The sequence below is a fragment of the Cherax quadricarinatus genome, chromosome 28 (genome assembly GCF_038502225.1).
Source record: "Cherax quadricarinatus isolate ZL_2023a chromosome 28, ASM3850222v1, whole genome shotgun sequence".
Taxonomy (NCBI): Eukaryota; Metazoa; Arthropoda; class Malacostraca; order Decapoda; family Parastacidae; genus Cherax; species Cherax quadricarinatus.
The window spans coordinates 4106284-4127217 of record NC_091319.1 but is presented as its reverse complement, the minus strand read 5'-3'; the positions used below and the strand labels follow the sequence as shown (position 1 = coordinate 4127217).

Sequence of the window (20934 nt, the reverse complement as noted above, 5' to 3'; positions counted from 1 at the left end):
CAAACCACCTCAACAACCTTCTTTAGCAATCTGACTAATACTTTTAGTAACTCCACACCTCCACCTAATTTCCACACTCCGAGTTCTCTGCATTCTCCACTGCCTCCAGCCGCCTCCTCGCTGCAGCATTTGCAATCCAAGCTTCACACTTATTTAAGAGTGTTGGTACCATATACTTTAGTACATTCCCTTCTTTGCCTCCATGGATAATGTTTTTTTTGTCTTCACAGATACCTCAATGCACCACTCACCATTTTTCTTTCATTAGTTCTATGGTTAACCTCATCCTTCAATAACCCATCTGCTGACAAGTCAACTCCCAAATATCTGAAAACATTTACACTTCTTCCATACTCCCTCTCTCCAATGTAATATCCAATTTTTCTTATCCTAAATTGCTTGATACCCTCATCACCTTACTCTTATCTATGTTCACTTTTAACTTTCTCCTTTACACACCATCCCAAACTCGTCCACTAACCTTTGCAACTGTATATTTGACCACACTAAATTTCATCTGCCACTTTTCTGACCGTAACATCACCCTATCCAAATTATCCCATGGTACCCTGATTCCCTTTGAAATTATTTTGCAGCCTATTTGTGTGTCATTAGCAAATGTAGTTATTTTTCTTAACACTGGCCATCTCTCACCAAGGCAGGATGACAAAAAACTGGTTTCCCTGAATCCCTTCACAAAATATTACCCTGCTCACACTCCAACAGCTCGTCAGGTCCCAAAAACCATTCATCTCCATTCACTCCTATCAAACATGCTCACACATGCCTGCTGCTTGTCCAGGCCCCTTGCACACAAAAGCTATGTCGCTACTTATTCCCTTGCCAATGTCATTTATATATATTGTGAACAAGGGACCCAACAGTGACCCTAGTGGAACAAGTCCCCAGTGTCCTTTCTCTGTATTTATACAAACTCTTTACTGTATCAGTTAGATGTGTATTGGTTCAGGCTAGAATTTTTCCTCCAATACTGTACTGTGTGAAGAAATTTTTATCTGTCGAACGTGTGGAACTCTACCAAAAACCTTATTGAAGTTCATACACAATATTTTATCACGGCCCACCGTATCTAATACCTTTGTGAAAAAATCTGCAAATTTGTTGGGCAAGAACACCCCTTTGTAAAACTGTGCTGAGATTCACTCATCATCAAATTATGCCATTCCAAGTGACTTTGAATTGCATTCGCAGTTACTGAATCCATTAACTTTTCCCACAATCAACAAGCTGACTGGTAATTAACAGCTAAGGCCCTATCTCCTACTTTGCAAATAGGTACCAATATAGAGACTAGCTAAATGTTTTACCAAGTTCCTCTTTACATTCTTTTAGAATTGAGGAAAGAGATGGTCCGAGAGGCAAAGGCTAATGCCAAAACCAAACTTAATTATTAAACACTGACTTTATACTTCTCATGTTCTTTATCTGGGATAAACTGTTCAGATTTCATTAAAAAATACATGAAACACACCTATACAATCTATTTTTTTTTTAACACACTGGATGTTTCCCACTGAGGCAGGGTGAACAAAAAAGAAAGAAATTCTCAAAAAGAAAGAAAACACTTTCAGTATCATTCAAAACCTTCGCCATCACTCATACATAATCAATGTCTTTGCAGAGGCGCCCAGATACGACAGTATTAATATGTCCAGATACGACAAGCTTAACCCGTAAACGGTCCAAACGTATACATATATACGTTCACTACCGTACTGCCCCAACTTTTTTGAGAAAAAAAAAAAATTGTTGTTTCTTAATAGGAAAAAAGAGCATATGGTACCCAGGCATCCCCAATTATTTTAATATGGCACACAGTGAGTGCTCACACCCATTCTCTCATGTCTAGGTGACTCAGGCTTATTGTGGCAATGTTAAATGTATGACACATAAAACGTATATATACGTTTGGGGCACTAGCGGTAAAAACGTATACAGTGGACCCCCGCTTAACGATCACCTCCAAATGCGACCAATTATGTAAGTGTATTTATGTAAGTGCGTTTGTACATGTATGTTTGGGGGTCTGAAATGGACTAATCTACTTCACAATATTTCTTATGGGAACAAATTCGGTCAGTACTGGCACCTGAACATACTACTGGAATGAAAAAAGTTCGTTAACCGGGGGTCCACTGTATATACGTTTGGACTGTTTACGGGTTAATATGCATATAATTATGAGACTAAAAGTGCTTTCTTTCATGTGTAATTACCATTTAAATCATGATGGCACTCTTGACAGAATCCACAACATTTATTCAAGGGATATTCATAAGAACATATCACAAACTGTAGTCAAAAATCACCGAATGCCAAAACTACAGATTTTGAGAGATTAGTGTACACTACAAGCAATCGTGAAGTATACATGCACATGATTACAAGCATCAATATTTAACAAATCCTGAATTATCCTTCACAAACAAATGTGAGGAAATTAAGCAATCCATAATACAAATGCTTGCAAAGTAAAGCTGCTTACTGTTTTAATAATGACCAAAAAGACAATACAGTGACTGAAACAATACACAAATAACCTGCACATAGGACAGAGAAGGTTATGACAGTGTTTTGGTCTGACTTGGACCATTTATAAGTCGTCATAAGCTTCTCTCTCCTATGTGCGGGTTATTTGTGTATTAATACACACACTATAAGTAGAGTAGAAACATTCTTGAATAAATTTCCCATATTGTTTATACAAAACCCTCTATTACATTACTGTACTTCACTTGTCCTCTGCATTACAACCTGTATTTAACTATTTTAGACTATAAAAAAAATATTATTTTAAGGATAAATTAAAATAATGCTTGTTTATTCTTATCATTATAGTCAAGTTTAGCGCTAAACTCCAAAGAATCATACAGCTTACACTATGTATTAATATGCCTGTACACAGGTCACATTTATCTAAATTATGAATCTAATCTTTTAATGTCTGCTAACAGTTCATGAGTTGTTGTATTATTATAGAATATGATCAAGTTCTACTTTATTTTGAAATATATTCTGACAGAACCATGTAGGATAAAGACAATAAAGATATGTTATTAAATTCCAAACAGTAACTTGATTATCTTTCAAAGTAATTAAATTGCATTAGCAATTTGTTGAATCAAATAAAAATGTGAAATTGTATTGTGTACATAAATTTATGGAAAAAAAAAAAAAAACTGTAAACTCACCAAGTAGTAGATAAAAGATGGTATCTGGCTGGTAGGCTTCCCCACTGGGTTTCCTCACATCTTTGAGGAAGAGACAGAGGGCATAGTTGAGTTCGTCACAGTTCATAGAAAGCAAGTCCTCTGAGAGCAGTTTCATAGTGCGAGAGGAGGAGACCCCTGCCAGCTCTGCATTCTTTTCTGTTACCCAGCTCTTCCAGGCCGCCAGACCATACATTTTCTGAATATATGACAATTATTCTCATGATAAGCAGTGATTTCCTAAAGGAAAGTTTCTAAACTAATTATTTTATCACTAAGATATACTGTGTTTCAAAGTCTTCTAGACCTCCAAAAGAGGGAAGTAAAAAAAAAAAAAAAAAATCTCAAGTTGTGCTAGCCAAATACCTCTGCTGTTCCTGATGCTTTGAATTTAGGCAGTGTTAGATTGTATGCAATTTGTTTCTAAAGATGTGACCTCCAATGTAAAGGGCAAGGCTGGTATTTGAGCATAGTTTCAGGTTAGCATAGGCACCACCATGACCAGAAATGCATTGTTTCATCCATAACGAATTAGAAGCTTACTGTAAATATTGCCACAGTAACATACATCTCTCACTGGCGGAATTTCAGTTAGCAAGAGTCCATTTTATAAATCTTTTCTTTCTTCATAAGTCAATCACATCAATTTGGCAGAGTGTAAGAGGGTAATGTTTATTTTGCAAAATATTATATTAAAAAAAATTAAAATGCAATTTTGGTTTATAAGTATCACAAGTCTTTTAACTATATAGGTATGTTATTAGTATATGGCTTGCTACCAAGTACCCCAAATAAAGAGTGGATGTAAATATTATTTCTGCTCATTTTACATCAATATCAAAACACAATGGTAAAGGGCAATTTTCATGGATTTTTCAATATACATGACCAACCTTTTAAGCCTTATATTATACTTACAAGCCATTTAATATTTCTGACATAAATTTGTTTAGCAGAATCAGTTAAAAATCCACCTAGGGAAATAAATCACACTTTAAAAAAATAACTGAATAATCAAATACATAAATGATAATAAAATTTTGCATAAGTTAGAAGTGATCTTTGAGTTATTAAATGTATTACTATTTCTCTTGTTTGAAGATTAGTTGTAGCAGTTACCATGTTTATCATTTCTAAACAGTGAAGAAAAAATGCAATTTACTAAACAAGCAATTACTGTGAGAACATTTTGCTGTGTGTAGAGCTTTATTATGAAGTCGTATTATATGATCAAGCTCTACACAATAGCAAACACTGTACCAATAAAAGCTTGTTCTGCAGAATGTGTCTTTACTGTTGTCAGCAGTACATCGTTTGGATCCAATGCTAAACGGTGCTGGCTGATGTGAAAATCTGTGGACTGTGGCTACAAACTGTGGAATTTGAATTGGAAGGGAAAAAAAATCACAGAATCCTACAATATTTATTGCACAGTGTGTGCCTCACATTTTTGTATATATATATTTGCCCATGCATAATTTACGTCTATAAAAAATTAACTATTCTATGTCACAAATTTATTGAAAGGCAGGATCTGAGTTATATAAAAAACACAATTTTAATATTTAGTTTAGTTTTCTTCTTTGATTATATATATATGCAATGATTGCTTTTCATAAAAGTTTATTAACATTATGAACAGTTTTGTTAACATGTAAACTATATCTTAAATTTATTACATTGCATAATTAAACTTACATAATCACCGGTCATATATAAACAAAATCTCCGTGTCCACAAAGTCCTTTTCCAGTTTTAGAAATTTATTGCAACAATCTGGTAAAAGATATAAAAATGCAGTTTTTTGAATAAGACTTGAATATTTCCCACAACACCAAGTTTCCCAACAAGAGGATTGTTTGTGATGGCCTGTCACATTATCTCTACACTTCCCTGATATCATGCCTTTAAACTTCTTTATCTGTGGGAGTTTGTGAAGGACTGTTTTCCAGATAACAGTAGCTGACATTAAAACACTCAAGTGCTAGAATAATGGCACCAGAAAAGTCACACAAGATATGCTGGACAATATGTGCAATGAACTGAGTGTTGATTAGATGTGCTACAGACAACTAGGGGTGAATATGCTGAGGTCGCATAGATAAGACAAACATGGAGCTGTATAAAAGCTATTAGTTTTGCTATTGTACACAAAAAAAAACCACATTTACACACCTCTTATCATCTTGCTGTAAAAATTTTTAAATTAGAAATGAACCATGTGGACAATCTGTAAACAGTACATGTTTCAACTGAAAGGCTATTAATTTTACTTTCAAAATTAAATTCTATTTTTAATGATGATAAAAACCAATTCAGATACACCAATGGAAGAAATATATATTTTTCCAATGACCAATATAAGAACTTATACACCAAATGTTTCTGAAATCTCATGGGAAAACAAAAACTCCTTTAGATTCATAGCAACTGAGGCTCACAATGGAATAAGAAACTAATTCCCAATTACACTGCCAATATGATTGGTTATGGAGAAAGTCAACAACTGGACATGCTTATATAATTACCTATTTGAGTTTGCAGGAAACAAGGGAAGAAGAGCTCCAGCTGTTGGTCTTGCCTCTTACCTTCTGCCCAATTGACTTGACTGAGCCTGTCATATCTATTTATTGAATCCCTTTTTTGAAATCCACTTCCACTGTGTCACTGCTCAGCTCATTCTACTTCTTTGCCAATCTCATGTTAAATATACACTTTGATATCCATTACTCATGAATGTGATTTCCAATCGTGGCCTCTTGTTTTCTTAGTATCCCTGATAAAGAGCCCACCCCTCTCTATGCTAGTAGTATTTTGCATGTGGTATATTACACACTGTATTATGTAGTATTTATGTAAAAAAAAATTAGGTTCACCAATAAATAATGTAAAATCTCTATGTACAGTGCAGTCATTTACTTATTGCAGGATTTTTTTACTGTTATTTACATTAAACTTTGTGTTTTTCATTTAATAATAAGTAGCTGTCAGGTTCTATACAGTTATGTCCTAACCCAACCTATATTGTACACTTTGTGTGATGCCAAAATTATCCTTTGTTTAAGTGCCAAGTAACTGAATGGCAACAAAATCTTTGATTTTATTGCCATTCAATTGCAATTAATGACGTTGGCCAGAGACAACATCTGAAGTCTTTGTAATGCAAGTGTCCTGTGGATACCATCCACGCTTTCATAAAGCAAAAATATTTAGTAGCAAAAATGAAAAACATTTTGCCCATTTCCAAGGCCTTTGACCATAAGCACTATATTATTTATCAAATATATTTAGATTGTTAAGGTCTAAGTCAGAAACTCTCTCTGAATTTAATCCAGCAAGCATCCTTAAAATATAAATATTCTCCTACCGGAGACTGATTAGTGCTGAATTTCACCTCATAGTATTTACGACAAGATAATTACAGCTGATCATATGGATTATACGCACTCTGTTGACAATGTATTTGGTGTTTAGTAGCTTATGTACATATTGTAATGAGGTAGAAAGTGATTTCTAATTATGAAGGACTAAAATTCAAAAAGTTGGTGTCCCACACTTTATGCTATAGTAGATGTATTGCAGGCCCATGGCCTGGAATATGGTGAATGTATATTGCATATACAAAACTACCAACAGAAAGGAGACATCTTACTACAGTGAATTTACAGAGAATGAAACTGCTGCATAAAGAGAGGGAAGCCTGCATTTTATTTTAGTTTGTGAATGAATAATAGTACTTATGATAACCAAAGATTTTTTTTTGTGGGTGAATCTTAGGAGAATGAGAAACACTTTGTAGATCTTGGGAAAGAAACCAAAAATTTCTACAACAAAGAATTGAGATACACAACAGACTTAATATCAACTTCAGATGATAGAGGAGTACTTCAAAACTAGTAAAAAAATTTCAACACAATTCCATCTTGGAAAAGTGGTTATAAATAAAACAAAACACCACATTATTTCTGTAATATACATAGACACTTTCCTGGAGTACAATAAAATACTTAACATATAACCATGTTATCTTCTGTGAAGTCTGTATTACTGATTGAAGTAAGATGCATTTTTTCTTGAAAATACTGCACATTACAAAGAAATGCAATATTCAATAATAAAAATTAAAGTATGTTTTGTAAATGCAAAAACCTTATGAAAAGTTACTTTTCTATCAGAAATCCATCATCACAATGGCTCTGTATAATGCATACACAGACAAAGAACTAGGGAACAGTTGGTAGTGTGGTATGTATGTTCATACTCTGGTATGTATGTTCATATACTGTAATAAACATTCATACTCAATATTCATTAAATACCCTAATACTATTTTCCAGTACTCGGGCTTCAACTTGCACTTGAGAGAACTAAGAACAAGTCAGTTGCGTAGGACACACATTTATACACAATATTCGCGTGCTATTCGAGTACCATTTTTCAAGCACTCAAATTTTTGCTTGTACTTTAAAGAACAAGGGTGAGAAGTCTAAGAGTATTGTAGTACATATATTTACACTCAATATTCATGTACTGTACTATTCAAATACTTGTTTTTTTTTTTTTTCAATATTCTGTCTTGTAACTGAAAGTCTAAGAACTTGCACTTAAATTCAAAGTGCTGAACTTAAAATTTATTAAATCATGTCAGTACTAATCAGTATTTGGCACTCAAACAAAAAACACTGCAACACTGCCAGTAAATACAATTTATGGCCTCCCATATTTAATTTGCACTTACATTAAGATATGGGCCCTGATACTCCTCCTCCAAGAGAGGTTCAGGCTCAACCTCAGGTTCAGGTTCAGGTTCTGGTTCAGGTTCAGGTTCGGGTTCTGGCTCAGGATCGTCAGGATCAGACATTGATTGAGAGTCACTGCTTTCGCGACGACGAAGTCTCTTCCTGGGTCTTTCTAGACTACCGCCAGAAGATTGCCGTTTGCCTTTGTTTTCACTCTGAGATTCAACATCATTTTGTACTGAGCTGCAGTTAGAAGAAGCCTCGACATCATCTGCTAGAGAAATAGCGTGTTATATCGGGTTCTTGAAAATGAAAATTGATCACTTAATGCAATGTGAAATTTACTTGCTTCTGAAAGGTTTCACCATATTCAAAGTGAACAAGGAAATATTTTGACACCCACACAAATACTAAGACAACATTGTTGCTTTACACACACACACACACACAAAAAAAAAAAAAAAAAAAAAAAAAAAAAAAAAAAAAAAAAAAAAAAAAGGCACAATATGCAAATCATATGCTCAGGAAAGTGAAAAAGTAATGTGGCAACTCTCACCTATAAAGCCTGACACTTGTACCAACTAAACAAAATGAACTACAAGTAGATAAACAGAGAGCAGTTTATTCCAGTAAAGTGCTGAATGTTCAATTCTATTGTTTATTAAAGTGTCGGTTTGATAAAATGTTTCTGAAAACAATGAAAAGTCTTCTTCCTTAAGCCATACCAAGATCAAGGGGCTAGTAACTCCTCCTGTATAAATTACTAAATTTAAAAAACTTTTGCTTTTTCTTTTAAGGTCATCTTGCCTCGGTGGGATACGGCCAGTGCATTAAAAAATTGATGATGGTGAAAAGGATCCTCACTTTGAAGAAAAAAGCACATAAAAAGAACTTCAAACCAAGTTAAATTAATATCTTCATCTAAGTGAAGTATTATTTATAGCAAACTGATTGAGCTAAATCAGTCAGATTTGAGCATGATTGGATAGTTGACCAATTTACAGAAAAACCAATAAATTCCAATTTGCGAGAGTATAGTGGTACCAACAGCATGGGTTGTAAATGCTGCAGCAAGGAGGTGGCTGGAGGCAGTGATGTGCCTAAGGGTAATGTGTGGTGTAAATATTATGCAGAGAATTCGTAGTGTGGAAATTAGGTGTGGAGGTACTGAAAGTATTAGTCAAGAGGGCTGAAGAGGGGCTATTGAGGTGGTTTGGTTATTCAGAGAGAATGGAACAAAGTAGAATGACTTGGAGAGCATATAAATCTATTGGGGAAGGAATGCAAGGTAGGGGTTGTCCCCGAAAAGGTTGGAGGGAGGGGGTAAAGGAGGTTTCATGGGCGAGGGGCTTGGACTTCCAGCAAGCATGCGTGAGCATGTTAGATAGGAGTGAATGGAGACAAATGGTTTTTTGGGACCTGATGAGCTGTTGGAGTGTGAGCAGGGTAATATTTTGTGAAGGGATTCAGGGAAACCAGTTAGCTGGACTCGAGTCCTGGAAATGGGAAGAACAATGCCTGCACTTTAAAGGAGAAGTTTAGTACTGTACATTGGTAGTTTGGAGGGAAGTCTAAACTGTCATATCTGAGTGCCTCTGCAAAGACAGTGATTATGTATGAGTGATGGTGAAAGTGTTGAATGATGTTGATAGTTTTTTCTTTCTTTCTGGGTCACCTTGCCTTGGTGGGAAGTGGCCGACATGTTGGAGAAAAAAAAAAAAAAATCCGAAAGTGTATTGTTAAAACCAGTGAACTTATAGTCTAGTACTCATGGTATTCCCACCCATCATGGTCTTGGAAGCTGAACATAGATAGGAAACAAGCTAAATACGCCTAACATTCAACATGCTAACTTTTACAATATTAAGTAGATTCATGTGGTACTGGTAAATGTCAAGAGTTAAGCTATAAAGTTAATTTCAGCAAAATATATTGCTATTTAAAGGTCACTCAGGACCTTGACATTTGCAAATGACCTGTTTATGTCTATTTTTTAACATTTATGTTATGATTTCCAATACTGTGGTCCCTCAATTATCGTCCTTAATCCGTTCCTGGAAGTGGGACTGTTATCGAAATAGACGATTTTCGAATCAATTTTCCCCATAAGAAATAATGTAAATCCAATTAATTCGTTCCAGACACCCAGAAGTATCAACAACAATTTTTTTTTTACCTAAAAGATAGATTTACATGCACAAAAGAATGAACATTCAAAATGATAGTTACCTTTACTGAAGGCTGTTGTTGATGAATGGAAGACAGGGAGGAGGAGAGAGGGAAGAGAGGTTATTGTTTGGAAGGGGAATTCCCCTCCATAAGGACTCTAGGTCACTTCAGGGGTCACTTCCCTAGCATAAATATAGATTTACATGCAAAAAAATATGCCAAATAAATGTAAAGCACTAATAAAATGTATAAATGAACATTGGTAATAGGGGTAGTTGATGAGTGGAACGGTCTGCCTAGTAGGGTGATCGAAGCTAAAACATTGGGTAGTTTCAAATTTAGGTTAGATAAATACATGAGTGAGAGGGGTTGGATTTGAGTCGGACTTGCACCTGAGCTTATTGCTTGGGTAGCATTTGTTCTGTTAGTGGGGTGGATTTGTGAAGGACCGGGCCTAATATGGGCCAACAGGCTTATTGCAGTGTTCCTCATTTCTTATGTTCTTATTGGAGACTTGTTTGTGTGAGGGAGGGATGGCAAGCTTATTGTTGGAGAATATGACACTAATATCAACTCTTCGGCTTATTTATCTATCACAATTCAACTAATATGACATAATAAACAATATTAATAACATAGAAACAGGGAATATACTCTAGAATGAATAAAATAAGTCATTACGTATGTCACGGGAGGTGTTGTGTTGTGTTGTTGTTGGGTATATAAGGGCCACTGACAGTAAGCCGTCCATAATGGTGGTGAAGCAGCAGCTGAGGTGGTGGTGTTTTCTGTAGCCCTATATAACTCTAACAACATTGGAGGAGTTGGTAGAATCGCTGAATCACTAAAGAAGGCACCCTCTACCACCATCACTACGACCTTCTACCACTATTACAACTGTTACCACCATCACTACTACCTTCTACCACCATCAACCACTATCACAACTGCTTCCACTCTACCACCACCACCTTTGTATTTTTCTACAAACTTTTTCATAAATTACGTGTTTCTCACATTCTTTACCAAAGGGCTGGCACTAGAAGCTTTCTTTGGAGCCATGGTAGCTTATTTAGCACTTGCAAGCACTAAAATCAATGGAATATTATGAAATATTTTGCAGGAGCATGTGAGGGGACCGTCGCTCAATGGCACACTGGCTGGGAAGGCAGGCCCAGGCGGCTCAGAGCGTGAGTACGCGACCTGGACGAAGGACGATTAGCGAGTTAACAGACCATTTGCGAGCCAATGTTTAGACGAAATAACGGGACTATTTCCGAAATGGACGACTTTCGGGCCGGACGATTATTGAGGGACCACTGTAATAATGTTTGTTGGGCGTTTTTCAGATATTCACTGATTGTGGCTGCAACCTGAGCATCTTAACCCTTTTACTGCTGAGACCCCTGCTCACAAACTTGCTCTCAGTGTTGAAGAATTTATAAAAAAAAAAAAAAAAAAAAAATTATGAAATGATAGAGAATCTTTTCCTGATGGTAATGACACCAAAAAGCATGAAACTAGATGGAAAACTTAAGGAATTATGCTCTCATCAAGTTAGTGGTCTCGGTGATATATACGCATCGGTGATTTCGCCCACATTGAGCCATATTTTCGGCCAATTCCATTGTTCCAGCCAACCAAATTCATAGCTATTTTGCTAGAACTCCATTTGTTCTATTGATTCAGTACAAGAAACCACCCATTTACCGATTTCAACTACCCAATAAAATGGTGAGAAATTGGCAATTTGGCCATGCTGTCTTGGATGTCTTGAAAAACTGGAAGGACGTGTGTCATTCTTTAACAATTACTTGGGTGCTGCCTTTTATACTTCATTTATCAAAACCACAGCCTAAAAGTGGTAGCAGGAGCAGCATTCAGCGACTCTATAGGTGCTTCCTTAGCTCTGGAAGTTCCCTTCAAACATTTGAAAGAACTGTGGAAGTGCATAGATCATTATCTGATGAAAGACCCCTCCACTAACCAGCTGGCCACCGAAGTCATTGCTAACATCAAGGATTAACTTCCAAACTTCCTAAACTCAGCACTGATGGATGTCCAGCTGCATGAGAATTACTCTGAACTACTTCATTTTATTTTGCTCTTTCTTAGACTTCACCACCTTGTGGTACACGATTTGCAGTTCGTGGGGAAATATAGCATGCCCAGTGGATGTTGAAATTTATCTATGCTTTCAAGGTGTACACATTTTGCTCCCTGTTTTGCTGAATGGTGCACAGCACAGAGGAAAAAGACTTTCAATGTATTTTCATTTTCATTACAAGGCTTGGACGACAGCCCCTCTTGCCATAGAGTACCACAGGGAAACCTGAATCTCCTCCAGTCCCATGACATTGCAAAAGATAGCCAACCATCTGTCGTCCATGAAGGAGGAATTGAAAGGCTTCTCCCTGTTTGATGAGTGGCACTAACGACATTTGGGACTACATGATCAAGGGTATCTCAGACAATAAGCGACATTGGGGACCTTCTGAAGTGAATGTTTTTTTGGCTGCACTGAAGATAACTCAGTTGCTGACTTTGCATCCAAGAACACCAGGTCCCTCCTTGCCAAACTCAAGCTCCCCTGTGGCTTCCTGCAAATCCCTGCATTGTAATGGGAAAATGAGAACTATCAAGCAGTTGGGGCTACAGCAATGACACTGACCAAACAGCATGGATTTGCATTGCTTAAGGATTTTACAAGGCACTCCAGCTGGCCGGTGACCACTGGTCAGACTCTCAAGTGGACCCTATATGGGCATATTGGGAGCAACAATGAGTGACCAGTGAATGTCTGGTACCCACTGACATTTCCTGTAACCTTATTCAGTATACCACTTATACAATTTTTGAAGAATTCTAGCCATGATGTGAAACACAAAGCAGCAGCAGCTAGTAAAAGTTTCTATGTCAGGGAAATTCTTACAAGTCACATATAAAATGAAAAGTGAAAAATCTTCCGGTGTTTACCTGGAGTTTACCTGGAGAGAGTTCCGGGGGTCAACGCCCCCGCGGCCCGGTCTGTGACCAGGCCTCCTCATGTTGTCAGATGTCTGGGTTATATAGAGAGGGAACCAAGTGACTGCTAATTATTAAAAAATTTAGTAACATTTTGCACGAAATGTTTAACACTTTCATAGTTCAAAATCACAAGGAGTGCCCCAGTGTCCAAGAAATTAAAAAAAAAAAAAAAAAAAAAAAACTTACAGAATTAAAGAGCATATTTTTGTGAAGGCAATAAAACAAAACAATTTTTTTTTTCTGATCAGTACTTACTGAGATACAGTGGCGAGAAGTTGACCCAAAATGACCGGGTGGCGGCAACATCGACGATTTCCACAAACGCGCATTTCTTTATTTTACGTTTTTTATGCTTTTTTCTTTTCTTTTCCTACAAACATTTGGGGCCTGAGAGACCAATACTGTATATAATGTATATATATAAACTTACTGTATTGAACACAATAACCACACTAAAGTTATTATCATAATATTGTTTACCACTTTTGTGTACATTACAATAAACATGCACAACTCTTGTATAATACTAATGTTCTATCATATATTTACATATGTACAATCACTGGACATGTTTTTAGAACTGCTGCAGCTTGTGGAACTCCTTGAAACAAGGCACCATGCACAGAAGTACCTTACACACCTCGCACATAAACCAAGTGTCTTTGCGTCTTTGTTGCCATCGTTTTGTTTGTGCACAGACAACACATCTCTTCTGAGCAAATTTCTTCTTAGTTGCAGGAAGCTGTATGACGAAGTGATCACCTACCCTCTTCAAACGCTTGGGTATATCCTGAGGAGTTCAAGGACAGTTTTGTATAGCAGGTGTTGTTACATGGTATTTCATTATGAGTTGTCTGACACAGACAAAATTCACCAAACGGTGGTCTGCTGCCAGTCTTCGCTTGGTACATATTATATGCAATGAGCATTGAAATGTCCACGAGATGGAAGAAAAGTTTAATATACCACTTGTAACTCTTATGAACACAATCAACAAAGCCAATCTGTATATCGCATTTGTCAACCAAGAACATGCTTTGTGTATAATCAATCGCTGTCACTGGTATTCGAATATGTTCATTAGTCATTCTATCAACTTTGCCACTGTCTTGCATTTCATTACGGTGAATGGTTGTCAACAATGTGACATCTCATTTGTCATGCCACCATAGTGCCATGATGTCATTGGCAGTAAATACCTGTACCTCATCACCACGAGTGCCTGCGTTGAACCTGAGCATATGTTTACGATTAGAACGCACTGTGCCACACACATCTGTCTTGTTCACTCGCAAGAAATCACTGAGTAAAGGGCTTGTGTATCAGTTACCGGTATATAATGTATGCTCCTTACCAAGATAAGGTGCCATCATGCTTCTCACTACGTTACCTGAGATACCGAATAACATCCTGGTATCTTTCAATGTTTTACTTCCCAAGTATACAACAATATCCAATACCAGGCCACTGTCACAGTCACAGAGTACAAACAGTCTTATACAAAAGCGTTTCCTTTTGCTCGGTATATACTGTTTGAATGACAATCTACCTTTGAACAATATCAAAGACTCGTCAAGTACAAGATTCTTGAATGGATAAAAGTACATGTTGAACTTTTGTTTGAGATACATAAAAACATTTCTAATCTTGTATAACCTGTCACTTCTGTCAGGCCTGGTTTTGTCAGAGAAGTGCAACATACGTAACAGTAAGATAAACCTGTTCACTGGGATGATTTCACTGAAGACCGGGGTACAAATTAGTCCATCTGTGGACCAGTATGATTTTATATTATGCTTATAGACATGAGGCATAAGCATTATTGTTGCAAAAATCAAATACATTTCTGCAACAGTTGTCTCTTTCCACTGGTGTAGTCTTGACTGTGGTGATATCACTATTTGCCATGGTGTACTCAACATACTTGTTACTTTCCCTGACAATAGTTTCCATCAAGGGCTGGTCAAAGAATAGTTCAAAGAATTCCAGTTCATTGGCAGTGGTTCCAAGGAGACAAGTAGGTAGAATTCCACTTTGAGAGTCATCAAACTGGTGGGGCTTGGGAACAAAATTGGGATTTTGCTGCCAATCCCAGATACGGTTTGCTGGTGGATACTGGACATCATAAGCTGGTTGTGCTGGTAGTTGTGGTTGTGGTGGGCTGGTGGCTGACACTCCGCTTTGTCCTTGAACTGAGGAGTCAGCAGCGTGGGTCCCAGCCTGGGCTAGTGAGTCATGCATGGCCATGGCACTACCATCACCACTACCACCACCTACTGATGCCTGTGGTCCATCCATGCCAAGTGTAGCCACATCATCCTCACTTTCACTGTCTATTCCTGGTGTAGGGCCACGGGATGTACTCTGGGATGTACTCCGTCCCCTGGGCACTGCATAGGGAACACTACCCGAGCGCATGCGGTGGCGTATATACCGACGCTTCACTGGTGAATATGTTTCCTCACTATCACTACTCGAATGATCGTCAAGAGCAATAAAATCACAATCCACGTCACTATCATCATCATTACTGAAGTCAGAGGCCTGGCCACGCGAAAATAATAGTTTTCTCTTGCAATGAGGTACAACTGAACGTGACTGAGGAGTGCCCACACCAGAAGTAGAAGGTTGAGGATCGTCAGGGTTTTCTGCACTATTATTGATATCCTGGTCATTCCTTTTGGTCACTAACTGATCAAAGCCAAAGAATTCGTCTTCATTTCCACTTCCATCAGAGTCAGAACTATCAGATAGGAAGAGGAGAGTCCCAATTTTCCTTGGAGTGAGAGCTCCCTTGCGACGAGGCATGGTGAACAAAGGTAACTGAGCCGGTATTCCCACAATGCTATGCGGGCGCCTAGAATTTTTGTTTACAGCGCACACACCACGCAGACCTGTTCTCTCACATGTAGGCCTACCAGTCTTTTCACGCTAAATTTGACACCTCTAGAATTTTGGCGTAGATCTACGGTTTGGACCCTGAACGTAAAGCCGTAGATCTACGGCACGGACCCTGAAAGGGTTAATCGAAGTTTCTGAAGAATTCAGATCAAATAATTATTTTCTTGCATACCAATAAATAGGGACCACCTTAGTGTAGGAGTGACTGGGACACAAAACACTATATACAGGGTTCACAAGTAGAAAAATTAAGCTTCAATGTAAGACAGCCAATAGTTAAAAAAGATCAAGAGCTGGAACTCATGCCTGTAAATTCCAAGCGATAATTACATTATTTAGCATATTTCATGCTTGCCAGTCACCTTAATGCTTTTCCTTTTTTATTTTGGGTCACCCGATATTCATGGGAAACGGCAATTTATTTTTTTTTTAAATATAATTTCTCACAAAACTGAAAATGAAAAATACTATCTTTAGAAAAACAGTAGGGCCCCACTTTATGGCGTTTCACCTTATGGCGTTCCTCTAATATGGCGATGTCAAATTCTGACCAAAATTTGCTATACGGCAAGCGGTCTTTCAAATACGGGGTGCCCCACCCGGTTTGTTTACATTCTCCGTGACCACATCTATTATGTCTGGAAACTTTCCAAAATTTCAAGTTTTCACAGTTATTGCGAGTTTTATATGTACTCTGATAATTATACTCATGTGTACCTGTACCTAAATATACTTACACACTGTGTTGGTGTGCAGGTACACATTAAAATAGCTAACTCTCTCTCTACTCATGACGCCAATAGTACGTAATAATCATCACCCTTGGGCACATTAAACGTCTTACTTTACATTAATCCATCTATGATATTTTCCTCAAAATTATATAAGAAACACGTTACATAGCATATAAACATGATACATACACTCACAGAATAAAAATTGAAGTAAATATGAGATTTGTTTACAAAGCGCATGTATAGGTAGCGTCGGAAGAATTATGTTTTCTCTAGTCAAACACTGAGGGATAACTGAAGAAAAATATTCCTTTCGTATGGCTTCTCTCTATATATAGCAATTCATGACCCTTGTAGGTTTAGTGTTTTTTTATTATGATAATAATACCATCACCTTCATTCACTCTAAAAATGGTGTTGCATGAGAATGGGAGTGTTGCTGTTTGTTTATTCTGTACTAACTTGTACAACTTGTACACAATGTAAGAGTATTTGTATTGTCAGGTAATTATTATTATAATAAAAAAAATCTGTGAGGTAAAAGTTTTACATTCTTACAAGCGTACGTGAAAGAACCAAAAGTAGACACACATTAATATGCATTTATTTCACCTGACAAAGTGATCGCCCACTACCTGTTCAGTTTGTGTTCTTACATTGTCTGAACTCTGTATCTTGTTCTCTCTCTCGTTGAATCTTTCATTAACTAGTTTGCTCTCATTGACAATGGCGTCTAAGCTTAGCTGTGATAAAAAGAGGAGTCGTAAGCCTCTTGCTTTAAGTGCCAAGTTAGAGGATGATGGTGTGCTGCCATTCTGATTTTATTCCATAAACACCCTGCCATTCACCTCTCACACATTAATATTAATATTTTAAGGTAAGTAATAAGTGTACTCTGTGTGTATCTTACTTTTTTTGTGTGTTTTTAATGCCTATTTCTATTGCTAACTTAATATAAGTTAGTGTAAATTTGTTGTCTGGCATTTATTGCATATTTTATATGTACTCTGATAATAATACATGTGGACCTGTATGGTAGCCGGGTGGAGGGACAACATTACGTTTTCTTTGGTCAGGCACCAGAGAAAACGTGTATGAATCTATGTCTGGCCCAGCCACTCCCCCACTCCGCTTTTGTTTACAATTTTCGGCATGAATTATTCATTACTTCTCCCTTCGTTAATGATGGCATCTAAAGGTAGTTGTTAGAAATTATTAAATTCAGTGAACAAGGCATGTCGATGCTAATAATATGGCTCTGGGCCACAGTGTAGGTAGCCAGTAGGTGTAGCCCAGGCGGGCTACACCTACCGGCTACCTACACTACTTCCTACAAATAAATACTACTCACCTCTCTTCCTACATTAAGACTACACATATTTTAAGGTAAATAATGACTGTACTGTATGTGTATTTTAACTCTCTGGGATGTTTTAAATATCGTATATTAAGTATGAGATGGGGAGCCAGGGCTACCTACACCTGACTTCCTACAAATGAGTACTACTCACTTCTCGCCCTACATTAAGATTACAAATACTTTAAGATACGTAATGAATGTACTGTGTATGTATTTTACTTTTTGTATTTTTAATGCCTAGTTCTATTATTAACTTAATATAATTTAGTGTAAACTTGCTGTTTGGCATTTATATGCATTTATAAATGGAAAAAATGGTGTTCTGCTTTCCGGCGATAGCCTGGAACCTAACCCGCCACATAAGTGGGGCCCTACTGTATATGCATAGATGCATTACTGATATAGTTACATCCCTCAGGGAAGTGTTCCAAGGGTACCTTTGATATACCTTTGAAGTTTCACTACTCTCAGAGCCCGGCCATGGGTCAGGCTTGTCTAGTACATGCCTGGTCTACCAGGCTGTTGCTGCTGGAGGCCTGCTGCCCCATATATTCATCACAGCCTGGTAGATCTGGCACCAAGTGAAGATACTTGTCCAGTTTCCTCTTGAAGGCTTCTACACTTGTTCCAGCTGTGTTTCTGATATTTTCTGGTAAGATATCATGTTCAAGACTTGAAGGTGTTCCCAGTAATTTAGGTGCTTTACTGGCTCAGTGTGAGCCATAAACGATCTCTGTATTTGTTCCAGCTCTGATAGTTCTCCTGCTTTGAACGGCGCCATCAGCACTGAGCAATATTCTAAATGAGAGAGCACTAGCAATTTGAGTGTCACAATTGGCATTATTGCCCTTGTTTTGAAAGTTTTCAACACCCACTCTATCATCTTCCTGACTGTCGTGATCTTTGTCTTGTTATGATCTTCAAAAGAAAGGTCAGCTGACATAATTATTCCCAGGTCTTTTATATGTTCCTTTCATTCTATTTGGTGACCCTCTTGAGTTTTGTTTATAGTGTTCCTTTTGAGTTTTTCATTCTTTCCAAACCTAAGCAGCTGGAACTTATCCCCACTGAACGTCATGTTGTTCTCCACTGCCCACTGGAAAACCTTGCATATGTCTTCCAGTAATTTTTCAAGTCCTCTACTGTAGTGACTTTCATGCTTATTTTAGTGTCATCTGCAAATGATGATACAAAAGTGTGGCAGGTGTTTTTATTTATGTCTGCTATGAGGATGAGAAACAGCAGAGGTGCCAGGACAGTGCCTTGGGGCATTGAGCTTTTTACCTAGCTAATGTTGGATCTTGCTCTGTTTACTACACTTTTTGTGTTCTGCCTACCTTTCCCATAATGTCCATGGCCCTCATTTTGTGTGCTATCACTCCATGATTGCATTTGTCAAACGCCTTTGCAAAATCTGTGTAAATCACATGTGCGTTTTGGTCGTCTTCCAATGCCTCCACAATTCTGCCATAATGGTTCAGCAGCTGTGACAGGCATGATCGTCCTGCTCTAAAACCATGCTGGTTTGGGCTATGCTGGCCCATGAAATTTGTAATCTGCCATCTCATCAGTCTTTCGAAGATTTTTATGTGAGAAGTTTGGGCTACTGGTCTGTAATTTTTAGCTCGTGCTCAACTACCAACCTATGCAAAGGAGCTATGTTTACACTCTTTAAGGCCTCCGGTATTTCACCTAGATCTAAGCTCTTTCTCCAAAGAATGCTGAAGGCTCGTGCTAGTAGTACTTTGCACTTCTTTATAAATAGGGCAATCCAAGAATCTGGTCCAGGTGCTAAGTGAGTGGGCATGTTATCCATTTCTTTTTCAAAATCTATGGGATTTTTACTAATGTCAGTTAGTTGGTCTGTGCAGCCTTCTGCTGGAGTGAAAAATGTTTGTGCATTTTCTACCTTGCTGTCATTTAATAGGTTGCTGAATATTGGCTCATACTGTTCTTTTATGATTTCACTCATTTCCTGTTTGTCAGTAAATGAATCTCCTCTCAATATTCTGTCCTGTTCTAGATTCGCCGGTATAATCGCCTGGTCCGGACTTTTTCCAAGAGGTGGCCCAGCCTTGGCTCCCTTTCGCGGATGTGTCTCAGAGCAATGTCTGCCATGGGAGGAGGTACAAGTACCTCCTATCTTCTGGGACCAGCTGTCCCTAGGCCTAACCCCATTCCCCACCCCCACGGAGGGTCAGAGAGAGAAGCTAGGCACCTTGGGCTGCCTCAAATCCCGTCCACACTGGGCTCGAAGGGTGTGGCAGCTATACAGCAGCAGATGATATCAGGAGGTGCAAAGGCACCAAGCACTACAGGATCCTTTTAGAGCCACACCCCAGCTTTGGGCCGAAGCCCGAGCACTGGGGAAGCTCAAGAATGCCTCTAGCTGTGAGTGTTGCTGCTGCTACTTCATTTGTTGTTTGCACTCTCCTTGCTGAGTCCTCTCAATAATGGTCCAATTCTACAGGTAGTTCTTAGCTTGAATTTTGCATAGAAATGGAAATACTTTGGGTTTCTTGCCATGTCCTGTATGGCCCTTTGTCCCCTATGTGACATAACAGTACAGTGGACCCCCGGTATTCGATGGCATCGGTATTCGATGCATTATATCGCAAAAAATTTTCCTCGGTATTTGATTGAAAACCCAGTATTCGATACGATTCGTACGAGACCTGTCCACATGTGGCCTGAACTGCCCCTTGTGTGCCAGTGTTTACAAGCCAGCCAGTGTGCGCGCAGCTAAGGATACATTCGGTACATTCCATATTATC

General features: G+C 37.9%; 1 protein-coding gene across 2 annotated transcripts in view; it reads right to left on the bottom strand.

Annotated features, from left to right (window-relative positions):
- The window catches only part of woc (without children), a 107643-nt gene that overhangs the window by 20448 nt on the left and 66261 nt on the right, over positions 1 to 20934 (bottom strand). The window contains exons 16-17 of one of the 2 annotated variants that reach the window (XM_053782750.2): positions 7969 to 8243; positions 3213 to 3429 (exon numbers count right to left, since the gene is read on the bottom strand). In XM_053782750.2, coding sequence (XP_053638725.1) covers positions 3213 to 3429; positions 7969 to 8243 — 492 coding nt within the window. The remainder of the gene's footprint in view (positions 1 to 3212; positions 3430 to 7968; positions 8244 to 20934) is intronic. The other variant, XM_053782751.2, reaches the window with a different exon arrangement.